Genomic DNA, 24,710 nt, shown 5'->3' with positions numbered 1-24,710 from the left:
AGAAACGAGTACTCTTCTCTCATTCAAACAGTGAAAGGAGTTCTTTCACTCTGTAGACATTTAAAGCAAGAACACCCTGGACTTTTATTGTCTCGAACAGTCATGGCTTTCCATCAGTCTCTAAGGTATACTCAAACGAATAGTCACATGACCAGAAGGTTTGTCTGCCTCAGGCTCCCACATGGTGCGGAGAACAGACAGACACAAACTGGGGAAAAACGTGCGAATTTCCGCCGGATCCTGTTTCCTCTCCAATCTGCGGTCCGCTACCGGCATCGGCCTTCCTCATGTCCAGATTCGAATCATGTCTGAACATTTATCAGAACAGCTCAGTGCAGAATATCGTTTAGATTCTAGTAGATACTCGAATTACACTCGCTCACCATTGCCGACGCGAGTCAGTAGTGCGTGCGAGAGATGCCGCCGCCACAAAACTCGGGTATGGATTACCATTAGAAGGTTCCAATGCTCTTTTCTAGGAGATTACTGACGTTGGACAACCTCTTGGCCTGCAGTGTGATCCTTTCCGACCTTGCTCGCTCTGTGCACGAGCAAAAGTGGATTGCCAACCGCTTCCTCCTAGTCGGACCCGCAGGGATAGCACTCGGAAGTAAGTCGCTAGGGACGAGATCTTTGCTGAGTGAAACTTCTCATTCTTCTTAATTCACTAACGAGTAACAGATCAAAGAGAGCTTCCCGAAGTCATCAGCGACAAAGATCCACATCAACAGTCATCCCTGACCAACCTTCAGAGAGCTTCGATGACCCCAGTAACGAGGCTCCACCGGTGGAAGGTACTAACAATGACCACCGTATATCTACAGACGGCCGTGTTACACATCCGGCAATTGACTACGGTGAAGCGGAATCTACCATGGGAATTGTTCAAAAAATCTGTGAACTTGGTAGACAGCATATCGATGAGCAAGCCACGTCTGCCATTCCAGGGTACCGAGCGAGCACCAGCGTTGCCAAGCGGCTCACCGCACCTGTCGGACAACGGCTTCCTATTTCTTCAATACTAGGCCAGGATTTACCGCCGACGGAGGTGATGTATTTGTTGCTTGAGGACTACTTTGATGCAGTCCATTGGTTTTCTCTTGCTATTTATGAACCTACCTTTCGCAGGAAACTCTTGTCCGTAACCGATGGGCTTGCCTATCCCTCCCAGAAATTATTCTTGCTGCTCCTTGCAGTCGTACTGGGCATGGGGGCGTGGTATCGGTCCCAAAGGAGGACGACTGATTTGACCGACAATGGCGATTGGCAACAATTGAGTGCACACCTCTTAAAGATCGTCGAATCGCACATTGTTGAGTTGATGGACAAACCTTCTGTTACAGCAGCCCAGATTTGTATCCTTTTCGGGTCGTACCACGTGTACCACGGGCGTCCCAATCTCTCCTTTTCATTACTCGGTGCGACTATCAAGATATCCCAAGCGGCAGGGTTGCACCGTGAACCCTCGAAGGGCAACTTCGAGGATATTGAAGAAAGGAAACGTGTATGGTGGACCATATACACCTGGGATAGATTTGCGTCGATCACCTATGGCCGACCACTAGGAATCAACGACAAGGACTGCAATCTCAACATGCCAGCGGATATCTTCGAAAATCCCTACTTTGTTGCACCGAGATCAGATCAGGGATATACCGTCTGTTACTCTACGTATCAAAGGGAATTGAACCGTCTCTACCTCATGGCATCCACGGCCCTGGAGGCAATTTTCGGCTCGCGGACGTCAGGTTCGTCCGAGGAACTGGCGGGGGACGCATACGTTGCGCTCGTCAAAGAAGCGACTCAAAATCTTCAGAGATGGCGGAATGAATTACCTGAGCATCTAGTCTTGGACCTCGAGAGAGACTTCCTGCACGACAGCGGGCTCAGTGCAAGGGCACATGCCTTACAATCATTGTCCCTGCAATTGACCTACGATAATATTCTCATTGTCCTCCACCGGCCTTTATTGGCAAGGCAAGTTGATCACCTATCAACAAATCGGCACGCTTCTAGCAGAAGCGGCCGGATAGACTCCCCCGGCTGCCATCCAAGCGGGCCATCGCCAGCACAAAGGGACCCAGCATTCGATGCTGTATCGCCAAGTGCGTCTGTCACAAGTCCGGTACACTGGTGGAATGCGGCCTTGAGAACATCCCGAGTGACTGAGTTACCGGTCCTGGCTCAGCTTGCGACGGATAGTCATCTGGTTGCCTTCTTGGCCATAAATCTGTTCAACGCGGCAATTGTGCTGGCGGTCATGGCTCTGTCAGATCCCCTCTCTGACACAGCACAAGTCGTGAAGCGGACAATCACTCGTATCTTGCGTCTGCAGGATCTACTTGGAAAGCGCTCTGCATTATCGAAGCAAAGTACAACAGTTTTGAAGAATGTGGTCACATTGCTTCTCCGCCGTGAATCAGAGGCTATTCTGGCTCCAATAACGGCAAACAATCAGCAAGAAGGTCACCAGTCTTTAGTAGACTCTGTACCGATGTCAGTGGAAGATACCCTCCGACTTCCCCTCGACGCCACACTGGAAATTTTTGATGCCCCGGCGCGACGGCCGGCATGGCCAGACCAGAGCAGGGCTCAGCGTCTGAACGAAAGTTTAGCATCAGTTCAATTCGGTGAGTGACTTTACGTCTTTCTGAAAAATAGCTCCTTGACTGGAAATACTGATTTGTGGCTTTCTCTCCAGTCGTTCCCTCCGGCAATGATGATCATCCCTTCAACTGGTGTGCGAGTGGAGACGCTCACCAAGCTCGCAGTACCATTCAGGACACATTACAACCAGACCACGCATGGCAGCAATCTGCCTCGAACGAATGGCGTGACCCCAGTGTTTCTCTTGGGACAATGGAAACCGCCACCTATGGGACAGGTGAACGAGGGTTATACTGGCTATGGGATATGTCATGGAATGGAACAGAGTCATAGGCTTTAACATTGGCCTGACGCATGACCAGTTTCTAGGAAATGGAAGGAAATGTCACATGAGTTACAGCAATGGGCGCAGATTCACTTTATGTCTATGTGGCTTTCGCTACATGCTCGTCTACGCCAGGCCCGTAGATGACACTCTTGATCCCTGCTCGGCTGACCACATTCTTAAACGCGTCTTCTGCGTGAGTGAACGGAAACTCGTGGGTGACAAGCCCATCTAGTCTAATCCGACGAGAATGGAGCAGCTCGATTGCCGTCCGATAATCCCCAGGACCATATCGAAAACTCCCTTTGAAGACGATCTCCTTGTCACAGATCTGACCGACAGGAAGGGAGGGATTTGGCTTCCCCAAACCCACCTGGACGAACGTTCCTCCAGACGCGAGGACATGAATGCCGCAGTTCATGCAAGGCTCCGCACCGGTGGCATCCAGCACAACGTCGGCGCCTATCTCCAGTTCCACCGTATTTAAAATGTCCTCTGCATTCTGTTCCGGGGACTCAGATGTCATCTGGTATGTGTGCGTGGCCCCGTATTTCAGCGCCGAGCTGAGTCTGCTGGGCACGACGTCCACGACGAGCACAGTTGACGCCCCAAAGGCACGCGCTACGGCCACACAGAGCAGGCCGACCGGACCCGCTCCGAAGACGACGACTGCTTTTCCCTGCATATCCCCTGCGAGTCGACAACTGTGCACAGCCACACTGAGCGGCTCAATCAGGGTACCATCCCTTAGCGAGACATGTGCGGGCAGTTTATAGCAGCACTCTGCTGGAACGAGATAATAAGTCGCAAGCGTTCCGTCGTAGGGAGGGGTGGCGGCGAAGCGCATCTCCTGGCAGAGATTGTATCTGCCCGCACGGCAATGGCGGCAGGTATTGCAAGCGACGCCGGGCTCCAGTGCGACACGATCCCCTACAGCAAAACCTGATTTGCTTCCACATTCAACCACAATGCCGGATGACTCGTGCCCCAAGATGATCGGGGTTTCGACGACATATCGTCCTATACGGCCGTGCTGCCAGTAATGTACCTATTTATCCGACAACTTAGCTTTCAATGTTGGCAGGCAATCTCCGACCATGAACGAAGTGATCTACCCACATCTGAACCACATAAACCGGTTGCTATGATTCGGACAATCACGTCTCGATCTGAGCGCAGAGTAGGTACAGCACGCTGCTCATAGTGGAATGATCCCCCGGGATGCAAAACAAAGGCCTGGTTTACCGCCTGGGTGATGTGAGGTGAGTAAGAGGGACAAGGAATCGACCAAGACTACACCAACCTGATTAGGTGTTACAACCGTCATATTTGCAATTGTGTGTTCGATGGAATAATGCCTTCATGGTTTCGTCCAGTCTTTAAGTTCATCGTGCGGTTGGGGGTATCCTACCCGGGACCGCTCCCCCAAGACATACCGGTTCCGTACGCATCGGTTCCGGCGGATGTTGTCCCTATCAAGTCCGTCTAGTCTGGCCAATCCCCACTCCAGATGTTTGTGTACTTGTCTACTGTTCCGCGTGACGTCTGCCCTGACCAAAGTGGCGCGTGTGATAGAATGCAACGATTCGTGGTTGTGTAGTAGATAGCCGCCGAAGTCGTCGTCTTTGTGATCATCCTGCCGAAAGGAAACATTCCGGCAAAGCGACGACTCGCTCTATGGGCACAATATTTCGCAGTTCATGGTAGCCGAAGTCACAACTTTGAATGTTGTCATCATTTACAATCAAAACTTCTATAACCCTTGCCTTTGTCGGTTTGTGCGCTCCTGTCCTTGGCGTTGGTGTTACCGGAACCGAGTGGGGCCTTGGCGGGTTCAATTGACTTTTCTGCGGGCACGGAACCGAAGCCACTGAAGATTCATGTTTCTCGTCCATCGGAACCGGTAGAACTAGAGAAGTGAGGGGACCAATCATTTGGGTTAACATCTGGACTCAGCCTGTGCTCGAGCGTGCCTGCGGGTCAGGGTTCTACAATGATTGGCTGCATTGAGTAAGTTTACATACAAAATCCCGAGCATGATAACTTTTCTGGAAGACTATTCGGTTCCGACCGACAGAGACATGAGATCTTTGACCAAGTGCCGCGTTGAGACTGGATTGTGGAGTCTGGGGCACACTTAAACATGGCGTTGTGGGATACTTGCAAGTCGGCCCTACACCTTGACCTGGAGAAAAGTCTAACTTCCCCATGGGACCATACTCCGGGGTAGAAAACTAGAAATAGAGCCACTGCCTCCTGGCTGGGACTGATTGTCAATGACCGGCATCTAACAGCTGATTTGTATCACTTTTTCTTTTTTCTCGAGGCCATGAGTGTCAGAAGAACGTCCGCGACGGCGCATAATGCGGCCATCAAAGGCCGCTCGCAAGCTGTGGCCGCGCAGGTTGCAGAGCAACAAGGCTGGCTGGAGAGAAAGCTCAAGCCCAAGAAGGTCACTGCCAGGTATCCGTTCAAGGGAGCTCCGCTGCTGTATGCGACATGTGCCTTTGGAAGTTTGGGGGATGCATTGTTCGGGTACAACTCTGGTATTGCCACCTACAAGCTCGAGGGAGGACGTGCTGCTAACACTAATGTTGATAGGTATTATGTCCGGCTTGCTGGTCAATCCCGTCTTTGTGTCTCGCTTCTTCAAAGACTATGGCGGTGCAGACGGTACTACGAATGCGGTCGATCCATCTATCACGGGCATTTCAGTCGCATGTCTCCAAGCATCAGCAGCCGTGGGTGCACTCATTGCAGGGCGTCTCGGCGACATCATCGGACGAAAGAAGTGCGTCCGCATCGGCGGCTTCATCTACTTCTTCAGTGCATTTATTCAAATATTCGCTCCCGACTTCGCCACGTTTATTGCCGGCCGTACGATCCAGGGTCTGGGAGTCGGATTTCTGTCCATGACCGTGCCAATTATTCAGACGGAGATTGCAGCCCCACATCGGCGTGGTCTCATGGTAGGAATCGAGTATACATTCCTAATTGCAGGATACATGTTGTCGTGCTGGGTGGACTACGGTTTCAATTTCCTTTTACCGAGCCATATGTCGTGGCAGGGCCCGTTCATCGTTCAAATCATTCTTTCTTTTATCTTGTTGGCCATGTCCTTTTTCTTGCCCGAGACACCTCGTTGGCTGGCGAAGAATGGTTTTATGCAAGAGAGTTTGCAGACTGTTGCGGACTTGCATTCTGGAGGTGATACGGAAGCGGAGCATGTGCAGCAGGTCTTCCTCGAGATCCAAGAAGCAGTCATATATGAAACCAACCTTGGAAAGTCGAGTTGGAAGGTAAGCGTGGCAACCTGTTACGACTCTATGAGTTTTGACCCGGCTAACACGATGGACAGGAAATGTTTACTCGTTACCGCAAGCGAACCATCGTTGGAATCACGGTCCAGATGTTCGCCCAGCTGAACGGAATCAACATCATCTCATTCTATCTTCCGAGCACCCTTGCCTCAGCCGGATTTGACAATCGGAAATCGCTCCTGTATACGGCTGCGAATGCGCTTCCGTATACAGCCGCTACAATCGTAACATGGTGGTTAGCGGATAGATGGGGGCGGAAACCTTTGCTCATTCTAGGAGGTGAGTCTCACAGTGCCTTCTCAAACTCATATTGCCAGCTAACTCTTTTATCAATCAGGCCTCGCGATGGCAGTCCTGCTCGGTATCGTCTGCGCCTTCACCGAGGCCAACCTGGACGTCACAGTCAAAGCCAACGGCCAGTACGCCTTCGTCATGCTCTATAACATTGTCTACGGCTTCACCTGGGGCCCGATGCCCTGGCTTCTGCCCGCGGAGATCTTCCCCCTGCGCGGCCGCAGCAAGGGAATGGCTCTGGCTACAACAAGCAACTGGATCTTCAACTTCATCATCGGCATGGTGTCTCCGGATGCTTTTGCGGGTATTCATGGGTACTTCTACCTGGTGATTGCAGGATTCTGTCTTTTCTCCGCCGGGCTAGTTCACTTTTACTATGTGGAGACTGCAAATAATACTCTTGAGGAAATTGCGGTCTTATTCGGGGATCAGGCGTTTGCGGATGGGGACGGAGAGGTCATGGAGGTTGCTGAGGTGAGGAATGATCATGGGAAGGAGCTTGTTTGAGGTAGTCGGACTGTCAAGGATATTTTATCTATATTCTCTTTGGTATTTGCTGGATGATGACATATCTTCACCCATGCTTGTATAGCAGCAACCAGCACCAAGCACTAAAGATAGTACCCGGGGCACTAGGTATTTGAGCTTGACTTCTAAGGATATATCCAGTTTCCACGTCTCTTGCGACCTTAGGTACTCATTTCCAAAACGCTGCAACCGATCCATCATAGTGTTAATCAGGCTCTTAATCAGCAGCTATTGTTGTCAATCTCACTAAAGAGGCGCGCTTTTTGAGAGGTCTAGATTGATGATGTGCTTTATAATATCTCCTACATGCCACAACTTCTCCAGGGTCACTGAGTTCCTCTCGGTGCGTTTCTGCACTTCTCATCAAGCCAAGCACATTCGCCTTGTGTGACTTTTAGCTGCTGTTTTAATTCACGCCCAATGTCGATTATTTCTCATCCTTTGCAGGACCCTGTTCAGGAACCCTAAATTCTCGACCACCAAGATCTGCTGGGGAAATATCGTCCATGTTGAGGTCTCGGGGCAATAAGCAAAAGGCCAGGATGAGGAGTATCTATGAGGGAAGGAATTGAGTACGCCATGAGCAAGCCATGTTTGTGCCGCTCAACCAGTTATACGGAGAAGATCCTTAAGTAGCGTTCGACACAAGGCGCGAATTTTGCCGTCTCGGTTTCAAATAGAAGGTGCTAATGGTGGAGTTGAGACATTCGCCCGCTTTCAAGGGATTCCGAATACCCTCATTCTATTTCCATCATTTTATGGTTAGTTAAAATATCGCAGTACATAGTGTTTGAGAATCTAGCCATGTTGATTGAGACAAGCTTGATAAACGAAGGGTGGGTCGATCTAGTGCACACTCACTATACCGAATCCGGAGTCCGACACTCCAGATATTAAAGGTCAATCAACATGGGCATGTTAACCCCGTGCGTTGCCCAATCAGGATAGCCTAATCAGGCAGGCACATCATCTAGCAGTGCTCTTTATCTTTGCAGTAGCTTGAGTGCTTTAGCACTTTCGGAAAACACATCTGTACCAGCTGCCTTAAATGCTTGTAACTGGCACGAGATACCCCCGGTCTAATGCTTCTTTCCTTAGGGTCTCTCAAACGGACGCCTTTTCCTGTCTCAATCCCGAAAGCAAAGGTGAAAGAGACTTGAATACCTGACTGCATCTGTAATATCAACCGAGTAATTCGACTGAGACACTTTTCGGCCCCCGACAATGCTTCACCATTGAATTCAAAGCAACAAGCTAGTACGAATAGAGATGCACACGAAACTTAGCCCCCAAATTGAAAGTGACCCTAACTGCCTGGCAGGTAGCCATGCAGACCTGAACTGTCTTTTTAAGGAGCATGATTTCCGGCAGACACATCTGCTGCAATCATGTTTTCCCTCATCAGAGCAAGACGCGCGCGCCCTCTTATTCATCCCACAAAAAATGGCCAAGTATCGAGTATATAACCGCCGCCAGCAGGGCCTCGCCGAGACCACTCGGTTGATCCTTGAGATCAGTGGCGCTGAGTATGAGAACTTGTTTCCTGAGGCAAGGACGTTATTCATGGCGCATCACAACCATTATCTAACACGGCACTCTAGGACTGGGAAAAAGAAAAAGGTTCAACCCCGCTTGGACAATTGCCCGTTCTCCATGTCCAAGTGAATACAGGCAAATGGGTACAAGGTTTCTCTTAAAATAGTGAACGGATGACTGCTGATTGCACCGGCGTTAGGAATCCATCGCTGAGAGCCATTCCATGGAGCGTTTCCTCGCAGCCAACCTGGGGCTCCTTGGTTCAACCCCGGTAGAAGCAGCCGTGTTAGACATGTATCATGCAGCTTGGAGCGATATGATTGCTATGTTCATGTGGAAGGTTTGGCGGGAAAACGATCAGGATGCGAAGAAGCGCGCCGCTGCAGAGTTCTGGGTTTTGTTTCCTAAGTTCCTCGAGGCGCACGAGAAAATACTGGCAAGCAGGGGTCCATTTTACGGAGGAGACAAGGTTTGTTGTCATTTTGCCTTGTAGAACTGACTTGGTACTAACCCCATTTCTAGCCATCGTTGCCCGACATTTTCGCCTTTACCTGGCTGAATCGTTTCATAACTGAGTGGATTCCGTCTCCTCCCGGCTCTATCACCGAAGACAAGTATCCGCGAATGTGGCAGCTTTGGCGGGGTATTAGGGAGAACAGCAGGATCAAGGACTATTTTGAGAGTGGGCGGTGGCAGCTCAAGGAGTAATTGCATTGTGTGAGTCTTTATATTTGCAATGGGTTAGGGAATCCATTCAAATCCTGGCTAATGCTATGGAGGGAAAAAGGGAGGCTTGTTTATAGTTCAAGGAGAATCCATACAAGAAATTGTGGAATTGGGTCAATGGCTCAATGACACCACCATGGTTTTATTATTACGAATTCGATAGAGCTTAAGAGAATAATAAATGATGGTATTATTATTGAAAATATTAAATTTAATCTGTTCCATACCTGGAATAAGCATCACATAACATACATCATAATTAGCATATTTTTGCCCATGCCATGCACATGAATTAATGTTTTAGTTAAGGCTATTATGACCTTAAAATGACAGGGTAGTTAGTAAGTTTCTATAATCAAATCATAAGAGCTACTGCGTATAGCAATGGATAATAAATAACACAACTCATATCCATGGTCTACAAATTAATACTTACGTAGAAAAATAGTCTGCTTCCTACCCGTACGCCACCCAGAAGCATAACGCTCAAGACAACCGATAGTGTCCTCAATAGCAAGTCAATAAACTGACCATATACACACAGAATCAAGTCAGACTACTAAAGCCCTTATTCAAGCGTTTCCCAGACAGAGCAACTGTCCTAAGCCAGAAACGACCGACCAAATCCCGAGGAATGACCGTAGAACACCGAATCAGGGCCGTGCAACAGGGATAACAGTGACCCATGGAATTAGAGCGACGATCGAGAAGCTCTAAAGGCAGGTTAAATATACTCTATCTGGTATTGTGCACGCTAATTCCAACAAGAATAAAAGTGTATCGGTTCAGTCATTCCAGCAGATGATTCTATTTGTTTCTGCGGAACAGAATGAGGTACCTTTTCCCTTCCTATTGGAGACAGTTGTACAAAAGGAGGTATCAATGCTGGTATTACTAAATGCCATCAACCCCGCGGATATCAAACCATATATGGGATAGAGTAAGGTATATTTAGTATATTAAAGCTTATATACGGAGTAGTATCAAGGTTAATTTCATATAAGTAGGGATAATAAATGCTTATAGTAGGATATTGGACCAACGTACCTTGATATGCATATATGATTTTGAATATGCAGTACTAGTGGCAGGGTACTCCCGATATCTTCTATATATCTCTTAATTCTAACTATACAGGGTACTACCTTAGTGCATAAGGATTTATAATATCCCTACTATATAGTAGTTGATATCTTTATTATATGAGTATTCAATATCTGAGTTAGTTGTTGTTCCCTCCCTAGCTGCGTCGTGTGTGGGTAAAAAAGAATGTGTTCCCTTGTGAGTAGTTCGCCGTTGGACGGAACAAGGTTCCGAGACACACAATGTCTCAGACACGGTGTTTACAGTCCCAATGTCCATGGCAACTGACATATTCGACTCGATATCTTTACAACCCACCAAATGAGGTAGAATGTTATTCAACGCGCGAAGAAAGGCACTAGGGCGCTCCACCTGTCAAAATGATCACCGAGTGGCGTGTGCAAACCTGACATGCTGTACGGCGCACAATCATTCCACTGCAGCGGGCCGTGGATTCTTAAAAGCAAGGGCAGTGTCAAAGCACAAGCCTTTACCCCCTTTGGCATAGATGCATTCTTTGCCAGAAAGATTGATGGTAGAGGAGGGTGTGACAAGGCGTTTATCTGGCGTACGGGTGTGTTCAACAGAGACTGCCTAGGCAACTGTCTCAGTATGAATATTAAGGTCGCCGCCCTTATTTATTGGTCGCCGTTGATATGATGTTGACATAGTGTTATGAGTAGTGATATTTGGCCAATTTGTCCACTTCGCCAATATACAAGAGACTACAGTCAGTAGCATTGTGGTGAGAAAGTCAACCAGAAAAGGAGTACTGACATCGGTATAAGGTGTTTAGAGTCTTATCGGTTTGTTATGGTTAAAGCCTATAACCAAATCTATAAAGTATGTTCCACTGTGAGTGGAATTAACATCCACCCAACCAGCGGAACGGCTTGTTGACAGTTATACATGTTGCGGCGCCATCGGAATGCTGGATGGAAACATCACAAAAGGTCCAATCGTTTTTCTGAGAGTCTGCAACAAAGTCCTATTCCATCCCTCTCAGCAAGTGGTACCACAGTCCTTTCTTTGAGGTAACCACACTGAGCTAGTGTACGCCGTTTTGTTCTGGCTATCCCACTGCCAACCTTGGGGATAGAGTCCAGCGAAAAGGTGACAGGAATGTTAGATTGACAAGCTACACTGTGCACGGAAGATATATCCCCTCAGAAATATGTCAACTATTGGCGGCCCGAAGCTCCGGGGTACAGCCCCTTGCATATCTCTAACCCATGCTGCTGAGACGAGGAGTGGCCCGCGCCGTTAAGGGAAAAAACGGCGTCTGATCCTTCTGATTTGATACTGGGTTCCGGGGTTGGCCAGAGAGACTCGGGAATGAGGGACCGTTTCCCAATCCAGCAGTAACTCTCATATGAGCTATGCGGGTTCACCATGGGGCAGGTCGGCCCGGCCCACCGATCAGTGTTCTTCCTGTGCATATCTCCTGCGCTGGGGGATAGTACAGAAATACCTTGGCCAGCGATTCAGTAGCTATGACACCATAGTTCAAAGCGTGCTACTGGAGGAACGAACGACCAGCCAAACATATAATATCGCGCCCTCGAAAGAAGGGCGGGTCGTCTTGCGTTCATATGACCTCCGCCTTTCTCAGTTAGTTTCAAACCTAAATGATGCGGCTTTTGCGAAGCCTTATATACGAGCACCAAGGAAAAGATGCTCACCAGTGCGAACGGGAGCATCGCAGGAAGGATATATGTTCCGGACAATCTGCTGGCGTCGGTCTCCGCGAGGGACGACGAAGATCATTGCAACCGTCCAAGATTTGAATTAGGCGTGGAGGACGATTCAGAGTGTGAGATTCGTGTTTCCAAGAAGAGAGTGTCAGCTATAAGCTGGTCGGATCGCGGAACATATCAGCCCACGACACAATATGGTCGGCTTAGCCAGACATTCGCCATTGAAGAAGGAAGGGAAGACGTATCTCTCTCGGGCAACAGCAAGACAAATGACGGTCCATCGAGCCCCTCTACCGGATCGATCTCTCGAGAAGAACCTGTTTACATTTCGTACGATGCAGCGTCGCCGCAGGAACTTCAGGGCTGTCCGTATACTCGAGCGTCCCTTCACCCACGCACACACAACAGGTTTAGCTATCGGAACTCGCTACCGGTAGGCCAAGCCCTAAGGAGCGCGCCGCGCGACATACGACAAGGCAGCGTCCGAAGTCTGTACAACAGGGCCGCCCTTGTTAAGATCAAGCATCAGCGAAGATACTGGCGTCGGCTGCTGTTCGAGTATGCAGTATACACGGTCCTTGTACTGTTCGTTTACTTTGTTCTGATCGGGGTACCTCTGTGGAAGGGAGCAGTATGGTGGCTTCACTGGATCATGCAGAATAAAACAGTCTTTCAGGGCGGTTGGGCGATTGTCATTGGTCTTCTCGTGTTGTAAGTCTCCCTCAGACGCGAACGCGCAATTCAATGAACTATGGCTCACAGTCGGACAACGGTAGCTATTCATATACCCCCCTACTTACCACATTCGAGGACACCTCCCCTGGACCAGAGTTCTTCCAACAGCGCCGGATTGCTCCACACCCCACGGACACGGCGCTCCTGATCCCCTGCTACAGATCGGCTCCCATCATCGGCAAAACGCTCGAGGCCGCGCTCCAAATCTTCCCGGCGTCGCATATCTACGTTATTGCAAACGGGAACTCGTCGCAACCGCTGGACAACACCGAGGACATCTGCCGCAGCTACGGAGTCAATCACATATGGTCACCTGTCGGGTCCAAGATTATTGCGATATTCATCGGTTGCTACGCTGTCAAAGACTTTCGAAACGTCCTCTTGATCGACGATGATTGTATCCTCCCGCCCAACTTCCCTGTGGTCGTGTCCCGCCTCAACGAAGAAGTGCGCTGCATCGGCTACACGATCAAATCCGTCGGATTCGATTCCTCGCTCGGATCGTATTGCCAGCAAGCACAAGACCTCGAGTACAAACTGTCCGGCCTGACACGATGTTTCGCAGGGCGGATCGGCAGCGCGACATTCCCCCACGGCGCCATCTCACTATGGGAACGGACGTTCCTGAAGCGGACCCTCCACAACCATCCTGGCTTTTCCATTAGCGAGGACTGGTTCCTGGGTGATAGCTGTCGGCGCTTAGGGGGACGAATCCAAATGTGTAGCGCCGTCTTCGTGGAGACCACGACGCCCGCCAATGTGTTGTTTGGCGAAATCGACGAAGACCGAGGCGGATTCGGCGAGCCCACCGTCTTCAAGCAGCGCTTCCTACGGTGGAACTTTTTCGTCGCCAATGGCTTGTGGTATAACCTCTCGTATCTCTTTGCATCGTGGAAGCTGGGTCGGTGGGAATTCGCGACAAAGCTACTGGTCATGCAAGAGGTATGCACTTTCGATTGATCGCGCCCTGCTTGACTCGATACTGACTAGACAGATATACGAGACGGTTCTGTACATCCTCACTCCATTTACCTTGCCCATATCGTTCATTGTACGACCCGAATTCTGTATTGCCCTCATAATGGCGACTTTGGGGCTTTATTTACTTCACGTCATTATATTCAACGAGGTCCATTTGCGTCTGAAGAAAGAGCGGATTTGCTGGAAGGTTGTCCTTGGTTATTATGTACGTGCCGTCGCCTTTGCTCTCGTATGTGTTCTTTGCATGGACTAACTGGAGAAGATGCCATACAAGCTTCTCATGACCTTGACCAACGTCGCCAGCTGTTACTGGTCGCTAGTCAAATATGCCCGATATTTTGCCCGACGACACCCGAAGCTTACCGAGGACCACAAGGCGGTTGGGATGGTGTTGAAGTTAGAAGAAATGACGGACAGCCCAGGGGGAATGCCAAACGGCCTGGGAAGGAGTCTGACCGTGAGAACCGTCGACGTCGACGCGACTGTAAATAATAGAGATCTTTTTATTGCCGAGTTGCCAGCGGAGAGATATCCTTCTGGTTGACCGGCTTGTATTCAGTATATATATATATACATCTAGACACTTTGCCGCCAGGTCTGCACATCATATGACACTCGATAATATATATTCTTACGGATGCTTCGTATCTTCCTCTACGTACCAAACATATTCAGTCTTCTGCGTTGTTCCACCACCATCTCCTTGCCATAAATGTCACTCACAAAAGCCAATATCATATCGATACTGTTTCATGGCTTGATATAAACAATAAGGGAGCTTGGCATTGCAAAGCCTTTGCTCAGCCTACTCTCGCATTCGCGCAATAAGTTCCAATAATAACGACGCTCGCTCATTGGCAGGAACTGCGCAGGATACGAAGCCAAGAAAACCGTTGGATGTGCCAGCTGCGAATGGCCTGCGCTCTGCGGCTCAGCCTCCAATCCGGCACTCTGACTAGCAAATGATCCTACGACCTGGACTCGTCATACAGACGTCGTGTCCGTTTCTATTTTCATTCTGTGAGATGTCGACTTTCAAGTTACAAGGACAGGCCCGCATGTGGACTGGCGAATCGATCGTTGAGGCACAGAAACTCGGATGAATCAGCGGAATTAACGAACCGCTCGTCTACTGTCTCAATACAGTCCTCCGCAGGATCAGTGATGTTACGGTGGATCATTGACATCCGCGGAGGCAATCAGGCATTGCAGTCTGAGTCGATCACATCGGTGTCTTAATCTTCTGGATTGTTACTAGATAGCTTTATAGACTTGCCGAACTGTAGACTCTAATATTATCCAGCATTATAATGAATTGTGGATAGGCTTGCTTAGAGATGGTGGATCGCTGTGTTAGTGCTTTCCTGGCCAACTGGCAGGAATTTTGCCTATGAGTAAGAATGCTTGGCAAGGCTTGCGCACTTTGCTTGCTGGAATGACTATCTAATGACTATCTTTTTGTTCCCTATGCTAGTCAAATATATGGAAGTAATTGGATGCATGACTTAGACAATTCCACTACGGTCCATGTCAAAGTAAAGCTGGCAGGAGTTGATATAAAATTTGTTTCATGCGCAAAATTGCAGGTTTTTGCTTCCTGGACGGGGGTGGCTGTTTCACTAAAGTATAATTCTAAATGATTGGCCCTAGCTTTTCTGGAGCCCCTGTTAAACCTCTGTCCTTCACATCCCCGCCAACTAGCTATGTGATTACTGATCTGAGATTATTTTTGCTGTGCTGCTGGCATAGTCCATTTAATTGTGATGGGAATACGCAGGCGCTTCAAGCGACATGCTATTGTCGCAATTGTCCTGGTCGCCACGGTCATCTGGTTGCTGCATTCATTTGGAGAGGAGGAGGCGGAAGTGGCCAGTGATACGCCGTTGCTGCTAAAATACATTTCTCCGCCCAGCGGAAAAGGAGGTGGTGAGATATAGATTCTGTTCCCCGGGTTTCACGTCCACTAACAAAGATAGTATGGTATATTCCTCCTTCATGGCTGGGAAATGGTACGACTGTACCAGAGAGCATTGTCGAAGCAGCAAAACTAGCTTCCGACAGAGCGCAAGCGCCTCAGAGACAGATACCCCTGTCCAGCATCCCGAGGATCGTCCATCAAACATGGAAGAACACCGATCCGCAGATATGGCCTCAGCCAATCCGGCAGAGCACGGAGAAATGGCTGCGAGCTGTCGAAGAGGATCAGATGGCTTACTTCCTCTGGGGCGACGAGGGGATCGACCAGTTCATTAAGCACTTCGAGCCTGGACTGGAGAAGCAATTCTACGCGCTTGCTAGTAACGTCGAAAGAACAGATGTCTTTCGTGTTCTGGTTTCGAAGTGGATCGGTGGTGTGGTACGTGCCTTTCCCGCTGTCATTTTCTTGCAGATGAGACTAATGTTTATCAGTACGGAGATATGGACACTGAGCCGCTCCGCAAACCCAACAACTGGATTAACGCCTCGGACATTCAGCCCTGGCGCGACCCGGAAACAGGCGACGTGTACACGTCCACCAAGCCTGTCGGCGCAATCGTCGGTCTGGAGGCTGATTGTTCTCCTGATAGCGATATGTACTGGCGGATGGGGTATACCTACCCGGTGCAATTAACGCAATGGGCTTTTGCCTGGGCGCCGGGACATCCCATCCTCCAGCTGTTCATTGATAGATTCTCTGCATCGATGCAGGAGATGTCGAGCGAGGCAGCAAAAGACACAGTCGATCCGCTGATTCTGACCGGCCCGGTTGCGTTCACCGAGGCGGTGCAGAGTTGGTTGATGGCGACTACAGGGCTACGGTGGAATGCGCTGACGGGATTGCATGATGGGGGGAAGAGTAAGCTTGTGGAGGATGTCTTGGTTCTTCCGATTACGGGGTTCAGCCCGGGGAGAGGCAAATATGGCAATATGGGCTCGAAACCCACGACAGACCCGTCTGCGCGACTACTCCATCGAGCGCAGGGATCGTGGAGGAAGTTTGATATCATAGTGGAGTATGGAAAATTCTGTCGGACGGTGTTTGGTCGGTGCAGGGAGTGGACCAAAGTCCCTCATACATCTTAATCCTAATCATGTATTATAATGTTATTAAGAAGGGAGAGGTAGAGCCTCGAACCCATCCTGATCTGGTCTTCTATCTTCCACAACCACCTCCATCCCCCGTCGGCCACAGAACCCATCGTTCCCTGCCGTAACCTCCACCATCCGAAACGAACCACCACTCTGTAACCCGTCATCGGGAACCCAGACCTCCCGTTTGACTTTTGATCCTGGCACCTCCGCCCTCCGCGGATTATACCACGGCAGCCCAACAACCCGGTTCAGCAGGTCATGCGCACGCGCATACAACCGCTCAAACCGCCTTGTGGTTCCCAGCCACGCCAACGTCCTCGGCGTATACGCCACCCGCACAAACGGGTTCATGTAAACGCCCGTATCCTGAATCTCGTCTACATCGCCCGGCGCATCCTGCAAATCCGCATGCACAAGACAGCACTCCGACGCGTCCCAGAATACCTCGTTATCAGCGCGGAACCGCACCGGATCTTCCTTCTGGAAATACCCCGCGTCGAACGCGACCATCCCGCCCCAGCAACTGCGCACGCGCACCGCGTCCCGGCCTGCTAGCACATCGTTGCGACTCCGTCCGTGCCCTGCTGTTGTAAACCACGGGAAGAACGGGAGGCCGATGCCGTACCCTGCCAGGTCGCGGGTAGCGTAGCTATCGTAGAATTTGAAGGGGTTGCTGAAGTCGACGGCGCAGGCGGCGCGGTAGGAGGGGATATTCCGCGGGGGATGAGCGTTCGTGCAGAAGAGGAGCTGGAGGGCTTCGACGGGGTTGAAGTAGACGTCGTTCAGGTAGAGGAGTTTATCGTACTTGATGTGGTTCTGCTCGTCGAGGGGGCGCAGAGCGCGGTTCCGCAGCGCGGCGAGGTAGTCGATGCGCTTGATGCGCTTTTCTCCGTGGGGGAGCGTGACGCGGGGGAAGGTATCGAAGGTAGTGTGTTCGTCGACATCGAGATCCACCACGATGGACTTGTTGCTTGGGATCCGCTGCGATAGGGCGTCGAGGGCTTGCTGGCCCTTTTGCCCGCTGTTATTTTCGTACAAGCTGAGGAAGACGTTGTCTTCACCAAGCAGGTCGATCAGCTGCACGAGCGCATCGCCCCATTGGCCGCTGGCGAGCTCCCCATTGCGATCGTACAAGATGGCGGCGATGAATATCTTTTCATTGTGGGGGTTTCCTCGTCCGCGGGTGCCGGAAGTTGAAACTATGTTTTTGAGATTCTCGTAGCAAGGTGGGAGGTGCGTGTACGAAGGCCAGAAGATCGGTGTTAGTACGATATTGCACAAAAGGATTGCTACTGCTATCTGGACAAGCAGGAGGATACGGCGGTGCGCGGCCCGCGGGCTCCGAGCAAAGAGAGCTCTACCATGGCGAGATGAGCGGGGAAGCACGGAATACCTTGACGGGAGGCGGAGTAACCTGGAGGCCAGAAGCAGAAATTTGGCGCGCACCCATCGCATGGTGGGTGTTGAGCACGGAGTGTGCGCAATATTTTCAAAGAAAAAAAAAGGCAATTCTAGTCACATTTGTCAGAATGCCATCTAGCCCGTAAGTTACTGCAGGAAATGAACAAGACAGTATGTTAATGTGCTCAACGCCATAAAGTAAAAATACGCGTGACTGACCAAAGGTGGAGATTTTCTCCCACTGATCCACGGAAAATCCCTCGCTAGAACCTGCGCAAACAACAGGGTCCTGTAGGCAGACGGATTTTGCGCAGCCGGATTGGCGCACGACGATTCACTCGGAAACACTAACTCAAAACTCATCAAGCTTTGCCCAGATCTATCATAGCGGCCAAATGCAAATCTGACCGCCCTGGCCAGGCGGTGTAATGGTATAACGAATAACGGTGTATTTCGGTGGTAATGTCTTACAACCTGGACAGACGGAAGGCTGAACAATTTCGAAAAAAGCACTCATCCTGGCCTGCAATGCCGCGACCCTCTGGCGCCTTAATTTAGTCAGAGTACAATTACGGAGTGCAATCAATGCTCTGAAACCCAATAATCATCGGTTACAACATGAAGCTCGTCTGGATAGTCCAGCGCCTCGGCCGGCAAGGCCAACGACGAAAAATAGTCCGGATAGCTTCATCGCTCTTTTTCATAGTAGCCCTCACTGCCCTATGTCTCTATGTCCTGCTTGCATATTACCTGGCGAATGATCCGCGGCTGGTGCCCGTCGCGTTTCAGCACGCAAAGAGTATCCTCTTCGTAACTGCCCACCCGGACGACGAGACGCTCTTCTTCAGTCCGAGCATCACGTACCGACGCGATGATCCGCACGTGAAGCGGGCGTTGCTGGCGATCTCCTCTGGTAGGTTTGCCTTTGCCATCGGTTGTATCGCCTGATGCTTACGGTCTCCAGGAAATTACGAGGGAATCGGCGAGCGTCGCCGACAGGAAATCCACGATAGCTGCTCCGTGCTTGGCATCATCCCGGATCGCTGCATCGTACTGGACAATGCCGAGCTGCAGGATAATCCCAAGAAATGGTGGAATGAGGATCTGATCAAGGACCTTGTTGCGTCGCATGTCCAGAAATGGAATGTTGATTTGGTACGTATGTCCTTTGCTGCAGTTAACGCCGGTACTGATACTCATCTGCTAGATCATCACCTTCGACAATGGAGGCGTCTCGGGCCATATCAACCATAGAGCCGTCAGCGCCGGTGTCCGGTTAGTTCTCTCATCTTCATCTGTTCGCAATGCAGCTAACAAGTCAGAAAATACATCGCAAGCACACCGCAAGCCCCGCCCGCATACACCCTGCAAAGCACCTTCCTCCTCCGCAAATACTCGTCGCTTGTCGATCTCATCCCGACCGCTATCCCGTTCTCGTGGCGCATTCTCAAAGCTATCCTTACCTCTCCCGCAGCGAGCGCAGCAGACGGCGTCCATGATCTTTCTCCGCTCGATGCATACAATGACAAAGTCCTGCTGGTGAGTCCCTGGCGGACGTACCTGGTCTCGCGAGCGGCATTCAGCCAGCACGCGAGCCAGTACTCGTGGGATCGGTCGCTTTACCTGGTGGTTAGTCGGTATATGTGGTTTAACAATTTGAATAAAATGGTAGTTTGATGTCGAATTAGAGGATATATACCAACAATGGTTCTAAATAGCCACTGCTGCGCAGCTGAGCCCTATGCGTAACAAGATACATAACAAGATACAAAACGGTATATGATGGAAAAATCAGCTAAGCATTCTTGGTCAATGACTTCGGGACGGGCGTGCTTTGCTCCTCGTCTGAAGATCGACCACGCGAACGATGCAGACAGCACAGTATTACCGTCGTGACGGCAAAGAGACTGAACACCAAGACCGCGAACAGCGCCCGCTGGTCGAGATTCTTAAACAGCGAGATCAGCCGCGCGTCGCGGTTATGCCAGGAGGAGGAGCCCAGGTGGCGGAAGAGCGGTGTGTTGACCTGCCCGTTCAGCATGTGCATGCGCGGTGCGTCGGGCGGGCCGGACAGGATGCGGAGAGAGGATCGGTTGGACTGGAGGGTGTAGATTGTTCTGTATTGCATTAGACTCGAATACAGTGAAACTTGTCGCAAAACTTACGAGGCGTAGTGGCAGCCCGTGCTGAACATGACCGTCACATAGGGGAGATATAACCACCGGTGGTTGTACAGAGGGAGATTGTCGACCAGCGCCTTGATGTACGGATTCCCCGGCGAGGAGAGCATCATGCCGATCGAGAGACCGGCGGGGTGGGCAGCCGGAGCGACAAAGTCGAATTGCCGCAATGGCTCAAGAGATCGTTTACACGCCAGATCGTAGTCGAGTATTACGCCTGTCGGGTCAGCTCCAAATACATCACCCTCCTCGGGCAGCAGACTCACCACCGTGCTTCTGTAGAATCATATACCGCAGCGCATCAACCCGCTGGATCATATACGGATAGCTCTTCCACATCGCGTATAGATGAGGAAAGTCCTCGCGGACCAGCTTCTCCGCGCTCTCCTCGGTCCAGATGAACGTACTCCAGGACGCGTGATGCTTCAGGCACAGCTCGCGCGCCTCGAGCCACTCCGCTCGTGGCGGTCTGGAGCCCACGTGAATGTGATGCAGTATGGGAGGGATTGGGAGGGACTGTCCCGCATTGGCCGTCGAGTAATTGGCCTCGTAGGCGGCGAATGTGACGTCGAATTGGTCATGTTCTTGCGAGATAACTGCGGCCGCGGAGGAAGCTTTCCAGACAAAAGGGAGCCGAAGGAGGTAGAATAATTGCTGAAGCGAGGAGGAAAAGAGGCCGGCGAGCAAAAGCGCCAGAAGGAGGGTTAGAAGCAATCGAAGACGATTGCGCGCCATGATCTCTAGCAGCGGACAATTTTCATGGCCTTGAAGGTTGTTCTCACAATATCTACATGTATGTTGTCCACTTGAAAAAATTCCAGAGACACACTTCACACGACAGGGGCTATTGCTGCCTGGAAAAGGCTGAAGTTTACACCTCTGCGGGTCCCTCCAACCAACTGCGAGACTTTTGTTGGAAATGATTGATAGTTTCAAGCCCGGGAACCTTAACTGGCAACGCGCGAAGGCGGGCGGGAAATAGTGGCGCAGAACCCTGTATGAAGTCCCTGACTTCGTATTTCTCTCCTTTTGTTACAGCACAGCTGGCCCGTCTGTACATGTGCTTTTACTAGATTAATTATTCTTCTTCTGATTTTCTTTTCTTCCCCTGTTTCATGCTTCCATCCCACCAACTGGTCAAGGGGACAAGGGATGACAGTTACAAGGGGTGACATTATTACAAGGGATGACGTTATTGACTCCTATGTATTCCACAGGTACCAGAGAGATCAGGCACTCCTGAAAATTGCGGCATATATCACATTCACGTGTACCACTGTGGGAGAGCGTTTTCCTAAGCGACTTAACTTTTGTACCTGTGGTGGCCACTGGCGTGTCCGCGGCCCCCGATAGATGGAGCTCTCCGTATATGCTTATGCTTCTTTTACAGGTTACACTCATGAAGCTTGAATCTTGGCGAAGCTCTTCCCCCAAGCGCTAGCTCCTTAAAATCTGGCAACACAATGTGGTCGTCGATTCCGACCGGTCTTGTTCGTGGATGGACGGCCTTTGCTGGACCGCCACCATTCCGACGTATCATATCTCAGCTCGCCATACTCCGAGTAAAACGCCCTAGCGAAAGCTGGTCAAAATTACGCGAGCTTGACCAGGCTATAATAGTGCTCGTATAGCCAATCCTGGCAGAAAGGCAACCGCCAGGGCTTTTTCTTCGCCATAGCACTGCCCAGTCAAAGTCTGACCTGAGTTACAGAAAGATATTGAACACACCAATGTGCACGCGAGTTGTCAAATAGAGATAGGAAGTGATATGGCATGATCTACAGAGCTACAAAAGTTAAGCACAAGAAATGGTAAGAGGTCACAAGCATTTGTCTGGAGAAATGAGGGGCAATCTTATCCGTAATATTACGGTGATGTATCTTACAGTACAGCCTCGCATGCGAGACTGCTTTGGGAGAGAGGCCCGAGCATTCCAGCCATTCCATGCCAGAATCCAGGCACATTCATGGAATATTCGTCCTGTAGAGAGTACGGAGTAAGGTAATCCCTGACAAATCGTAATAATACTTGCTTAGGAAAAAAAACCCGTACCTCGGTCTTTCTCTCGAGTCTTCACCCTTTTTTTTATCCGTCTCACAAATCGACCCAGGGGCTAGGCTACTATGTTTGAGACCCTTTTCCAACAGTGGGCTTAGCTAAATGCAATAAGCTCTGGAGATCCACTGATAATTGAGCTTGGCGGATGGATCCTCCAATTATACAAGCACTGTCTCAAGCGCCAGGGACTTTTGAGGAACATGAGGTGCATTGATTGGCTCGTGGCCAGCCAAACGTTGGGCGAGGCCATCTCAACACGAGACACGGGAGAATATTGGTCTGATTCCCACGCATCCTGTCGTCTATTCTTGTTGGATTGGGAGAATGTGGCTGCCTAAACAGATCTGCTGGCACTTATTTTTACAGTGCATGGCCCTAACTGTGATTGATAGTATCCCTCCGTTGCGTGCACTAACTACCTTAGCTAGGTTTAGATCATGCAGGAAGTTTGCTGTTTCACTCTTTGGCTGCGAGGAGTCCTAGCAGTTCTTGTAAGCTCAGGTGACATTTTCCGTAGAGTGGACCTGTAATGTTGATTCGATTCTCGTGCCAGAGAAGGACCAGTCGCTTGGGGGCCAGGGAATGACAGGCCGCAATTTTCCGACTTCCGACAATGAGGCTGACTTTCTGTAATCAATCCATTACCTAAATCAGTCTGGGGGCCAGACCCTTTCGCTTAGTGGAAGCTAACTTATGGAGCAGCAGGGGTCTACTCCGTAAAGCGGTGACCATCGATCCTCCTCGTGAGAAAATGAAGTGACATGGTAGTTGCTATTGACATGTAAGAAACACACAACGCGCATACTTCTTCTTGTAATGACAATATCCAGGTTCAGCTTCTCAGGCCATACCAAGGTCCCAATATCGACAATTGTTGCTCTTCTCCTGGTAAGTTTCTCCATTCACCATTACATCACATATCACAAGATGCTAATCGTTATCAGCTCGTCCTACAAAATGCGGCCTCAATCATTGTATGCGCCCAAGTCCATCCTCTCCAAGCTACTACTAATATCACTGTGATAGCTACAACACAAAATCCAGTCGCACGCGACAACGGAAAACAAGCGCTTCGATCCGTTGAAGGGCATCCTCCTCTCCGAACTCCTCAAACTGACGGTCTCCCTCCTCTTCATTCCTCAAACAACACAGAAGCCCAAATCACTTCTCACCACCCTCAAATCCGGCCATGAAGAAGCCGCGCTCCCAGCGCTCCTCTACACCGCCGCGTCCTTCGCCCAGAGCATCGGCGCCGCCTCCCTCGACCTCCTCCCGTACCTCGCTCTCTCCCAAACAAAACTCATCCTCACCCCCCTCCTCGCAACCTTCCTCCTCAACCAAAAATTCACCCTCCACCACTGGACCTCCACCCTCACAATGACGGCCGGGATCATCCTCGCCCAGACCGGCGCTATCGCCTCGGCAGAGACCCAGCAGCACCGCACCACACTCCCCACCAACCCCCTCCCAGGCATCCTCGCCATGCTCCTAGCTGGTTCAAGCGTCGCCCTCGGAGGCCTCTGCATCGAGCGATCGCTCAAACGCGCCGCAGCCACAACCACAACGACAAACTCCTTCTTCGTCCGGAACGCGCAGCTCGCCGCGCAGAGTCTGCTCTTCGCGCTGCTCTCGTTCCTCTGGCAGTCGAGGGGCAGGATATCTGGATCCAGTTTCCTGGAGGGCTTTACCGGCCTGGTGTGGGTGTTTGTGGTGCTGCAGGCGTCGGGCGGGTTTCTGGTGGCGTGGTGTGTGAAGGTTACCAGTTCGGTGACGAAGAATTTTGCGCAGGGGATGGGGTTTGCGATTGCGGTTGTGGGGCCGTTATTGGTGGAGTCGAGGGATATTGATCCGAAGGTGAGCGTTGTGACCATTTCAGAGAAGGCATGGCTGATGTTGATAGCTTCTTGTCGGGGTCATGCTTGTGCTAAGCGCCGTGGTTGGGTCGGCGTTGGCGGGGCAGAGTACGAGGGTAACGAACATGATGGAGAAGAGGGAGGTCAAAGGCATGGTGTAGTCGACCGATGACAAGGAGATGCAGATTATGAGGTTATTGATGGCGCTTACGGATATATACTAATATTGTGATACGTTGATAGACTGACGGCATCACATCGTAATTCATTATTACTATTCACGGTCAACCCATGGGTATGATCTTATAATATAC

General features: G+C 50.5%; 9 protein-coding genes across 9 annotated transcripts; 6 read left to right on the top strand and 3 right to left on the bottom strand.

Moving 5' to 3' along the window:
- Positions 1-304: 304 nt before the first annotated feature.
- Positions 305-2,940, top strand: Asppvi_009865 (Zn(II)2Cys6 transcription factor; the record flags this gene model as incomplete). The annotated part of the gene is made up of 4 exons (XM_043305711.1): positions 305-439; positions 516-610; positions 682-2,630; positions 2,702-2,940. 4 exons carry the CDS (start codon positions 305-307, stop codon positions 2,938-2,940), a joined length of 2,418 nt encoding a protein of 805 aa, XP_043161646.1.
- A 92-nt stretch (positions 2,941-3,032) lies between these two features.
- Asppvi_009864 (NAD(P)-dependent alcohol dehydrogenase) lies at positions 3,033-4,259 on the bottom strand (the record flags this gene model as incomplete). The annotated part of the gene is made up of 3 exons (XM_043305710.1): positions 3,033-3,980; positions 4,052-4,180; positions 4,236-4,259. 3 exons carry the CDS (start codon positions 4,257-4,259, stop codon positions 3,033-3,035), a joined length of 1,101 nt encoding a protein of 366 aa, XP_043161645.1.
- A 1,002-nt stretch (positions 4,260-5,261) lies between these two features.
- On the top strand, positions 5,262-9,318 carry Asppvi_009863 (uncharacterized protein; the record flags this gene model as incomplete). The annotated part of the gene is made up of 6 exons (XM_043305709.1): positions 5,262-5,478; positions 5,534-6,231; positions 6,291-6,531; positions 6,590-7,020; positions 8,810-9,079; positions 9,133-9,318. 6 exons carry the CDS (start codon positions 5,262-5,264, stop codon positions 9,316-9,318), a joined length of 2,043 nt encoding a protein of 680 aa, XP_043161644.1.
- Positions 9,319-12,093: 2,775 nt separating this feature from the next.
- Asppvi_009862 (glycosyltransferase family 2 protein) lies at positions 12,094-14,376 on the top strand (the record flags this gene model as incomplete). Its single annotated transcript, XM_043305708.1, has 4 exons — positions 12,094-12,827; positions 12,893-13,793; positions 13,846-14,037; positions 14,095-14,376. The coding sequence occupies 4 exons, from the start codon at positions 12,094-12,096 to the stop codon at positions 14,374-14,376; spliced, it is 2,109 nt and encodes a 702-aa protein (XP_043161643.1).
- Positions 14,377-15,595: 1,219 nt separating this feature from the next.
- On the top strand, positions 15,596-16,895 carry och3 (glycosyltransferase family 32 protein; the record flags this gene model as incomplete). Its single annotated transcript, XM_043305707.1, has 3 exons — positions 15,596-15,758; positions 15,809-16,188; positions 16,242-16,895. 3 exons carry the CDS (start codon positions 15,596-15,598, stop codon positions 16,893-16,895), a joined length of 1,197 nt encoding a protein of 398 aa, XP_043161642.1.
- Positions 16,896-16,919: 24 nt separating this feature from the next.
- Positions 16,920-18,359, bottom strand: Asppvi_009860 (glycosyltransferase family 69 protein; the record flags this gene model as incomplete). The annotated part of the gene is made up of 1 exon (XM_043305706.1): positions 16,920-18,359. The coding sequence occupies one exon, from the start codon at positions 18,357-18,359 to the stop codon at positions 16,920-16,922; it is 1,440 nt and encodes a 479-aa protein (XP_043161641.1).
- A 564-nt stretch (positions 18,360-18,923) lies between these two features.
- On the top strand, positions 18,924-19,982 carry Asppvi_009859 (PIG-L family deacetylase; the record flags this gene model as incomplete). Its single annotated transcript, XM_043305705.1, has 4 exons — positions 18,924-19,218; positions 19,270-19,460; positions 19,513-19,580; positions 19,628-19,982. 4 exons carry the CDS (start codon positions 18,924-18,926, stop codon positions 19,980-19,982), a joined length of 909 nt encoding a protein of 302 aa, XP_043161640.1.
- Positions 19,983-20,100: 118 nt separating this feature from the next.
- Positions 20,101-21,220, bottom strand: Asppvi_009858 (glycosyltransferase family 32 protein; the record flags this gene model as incomplete). Its single annotated transcript, XM_043305704.1, has 3 exons — positions 20,101-20,422; positions 20,471-20,702; positions 20,752-21,220. The coding sequence occupies 3 exons, from the start codon at positions 21,218-21,220 to the stop codon at positions 20,101-20,103; spliced, it is 1,023 nt and encodes a 340-aa protein (XP_043161639.1).
- A 2,139-nt stretch (positions 21,221-23,359) lies between these two features.
- Positions 23,360-24,557, top strand: Asppvi_009857 (putative nucleotide-sugar transporter; the record flags this gene model as incomplete). The annotated part of the gene is made up of 4 exons (XM_043305703.1): positions 23,360-23,431; positions 23,488-23,517; positions 23,570-24,397; positions 24,444-24,557. The coding sequence occupies 4 exons, from the start codon at positions 23,360-23,362 to the stop codon at positions 24,555-24,557; spliced, it is 1,044 nt and encodes a 347-aa protein (XP_043161638.1).
- Positions 24,558-24,710: the final 153 nt, after the last annotated feature.

Source organism: Aspergillus pseudoviridinutans (assembly GCF_018340605.1).
Source record: "Aspergillus pseudoviridinutans IFM 55266 DNA, scaffold_7, whole genome shotgun sequence".
Classification (NCBI taxonomy): Eukaryota; Fungi; Ascomycota; class Eurotiomycetes; order Eurotiales; family Aspergillaceae; genus Aspergillus; species Aspergillus pseudoviridinutans.
This window is presented reverse-complemented; position numbering and strand designations above follow the sequence as displayed.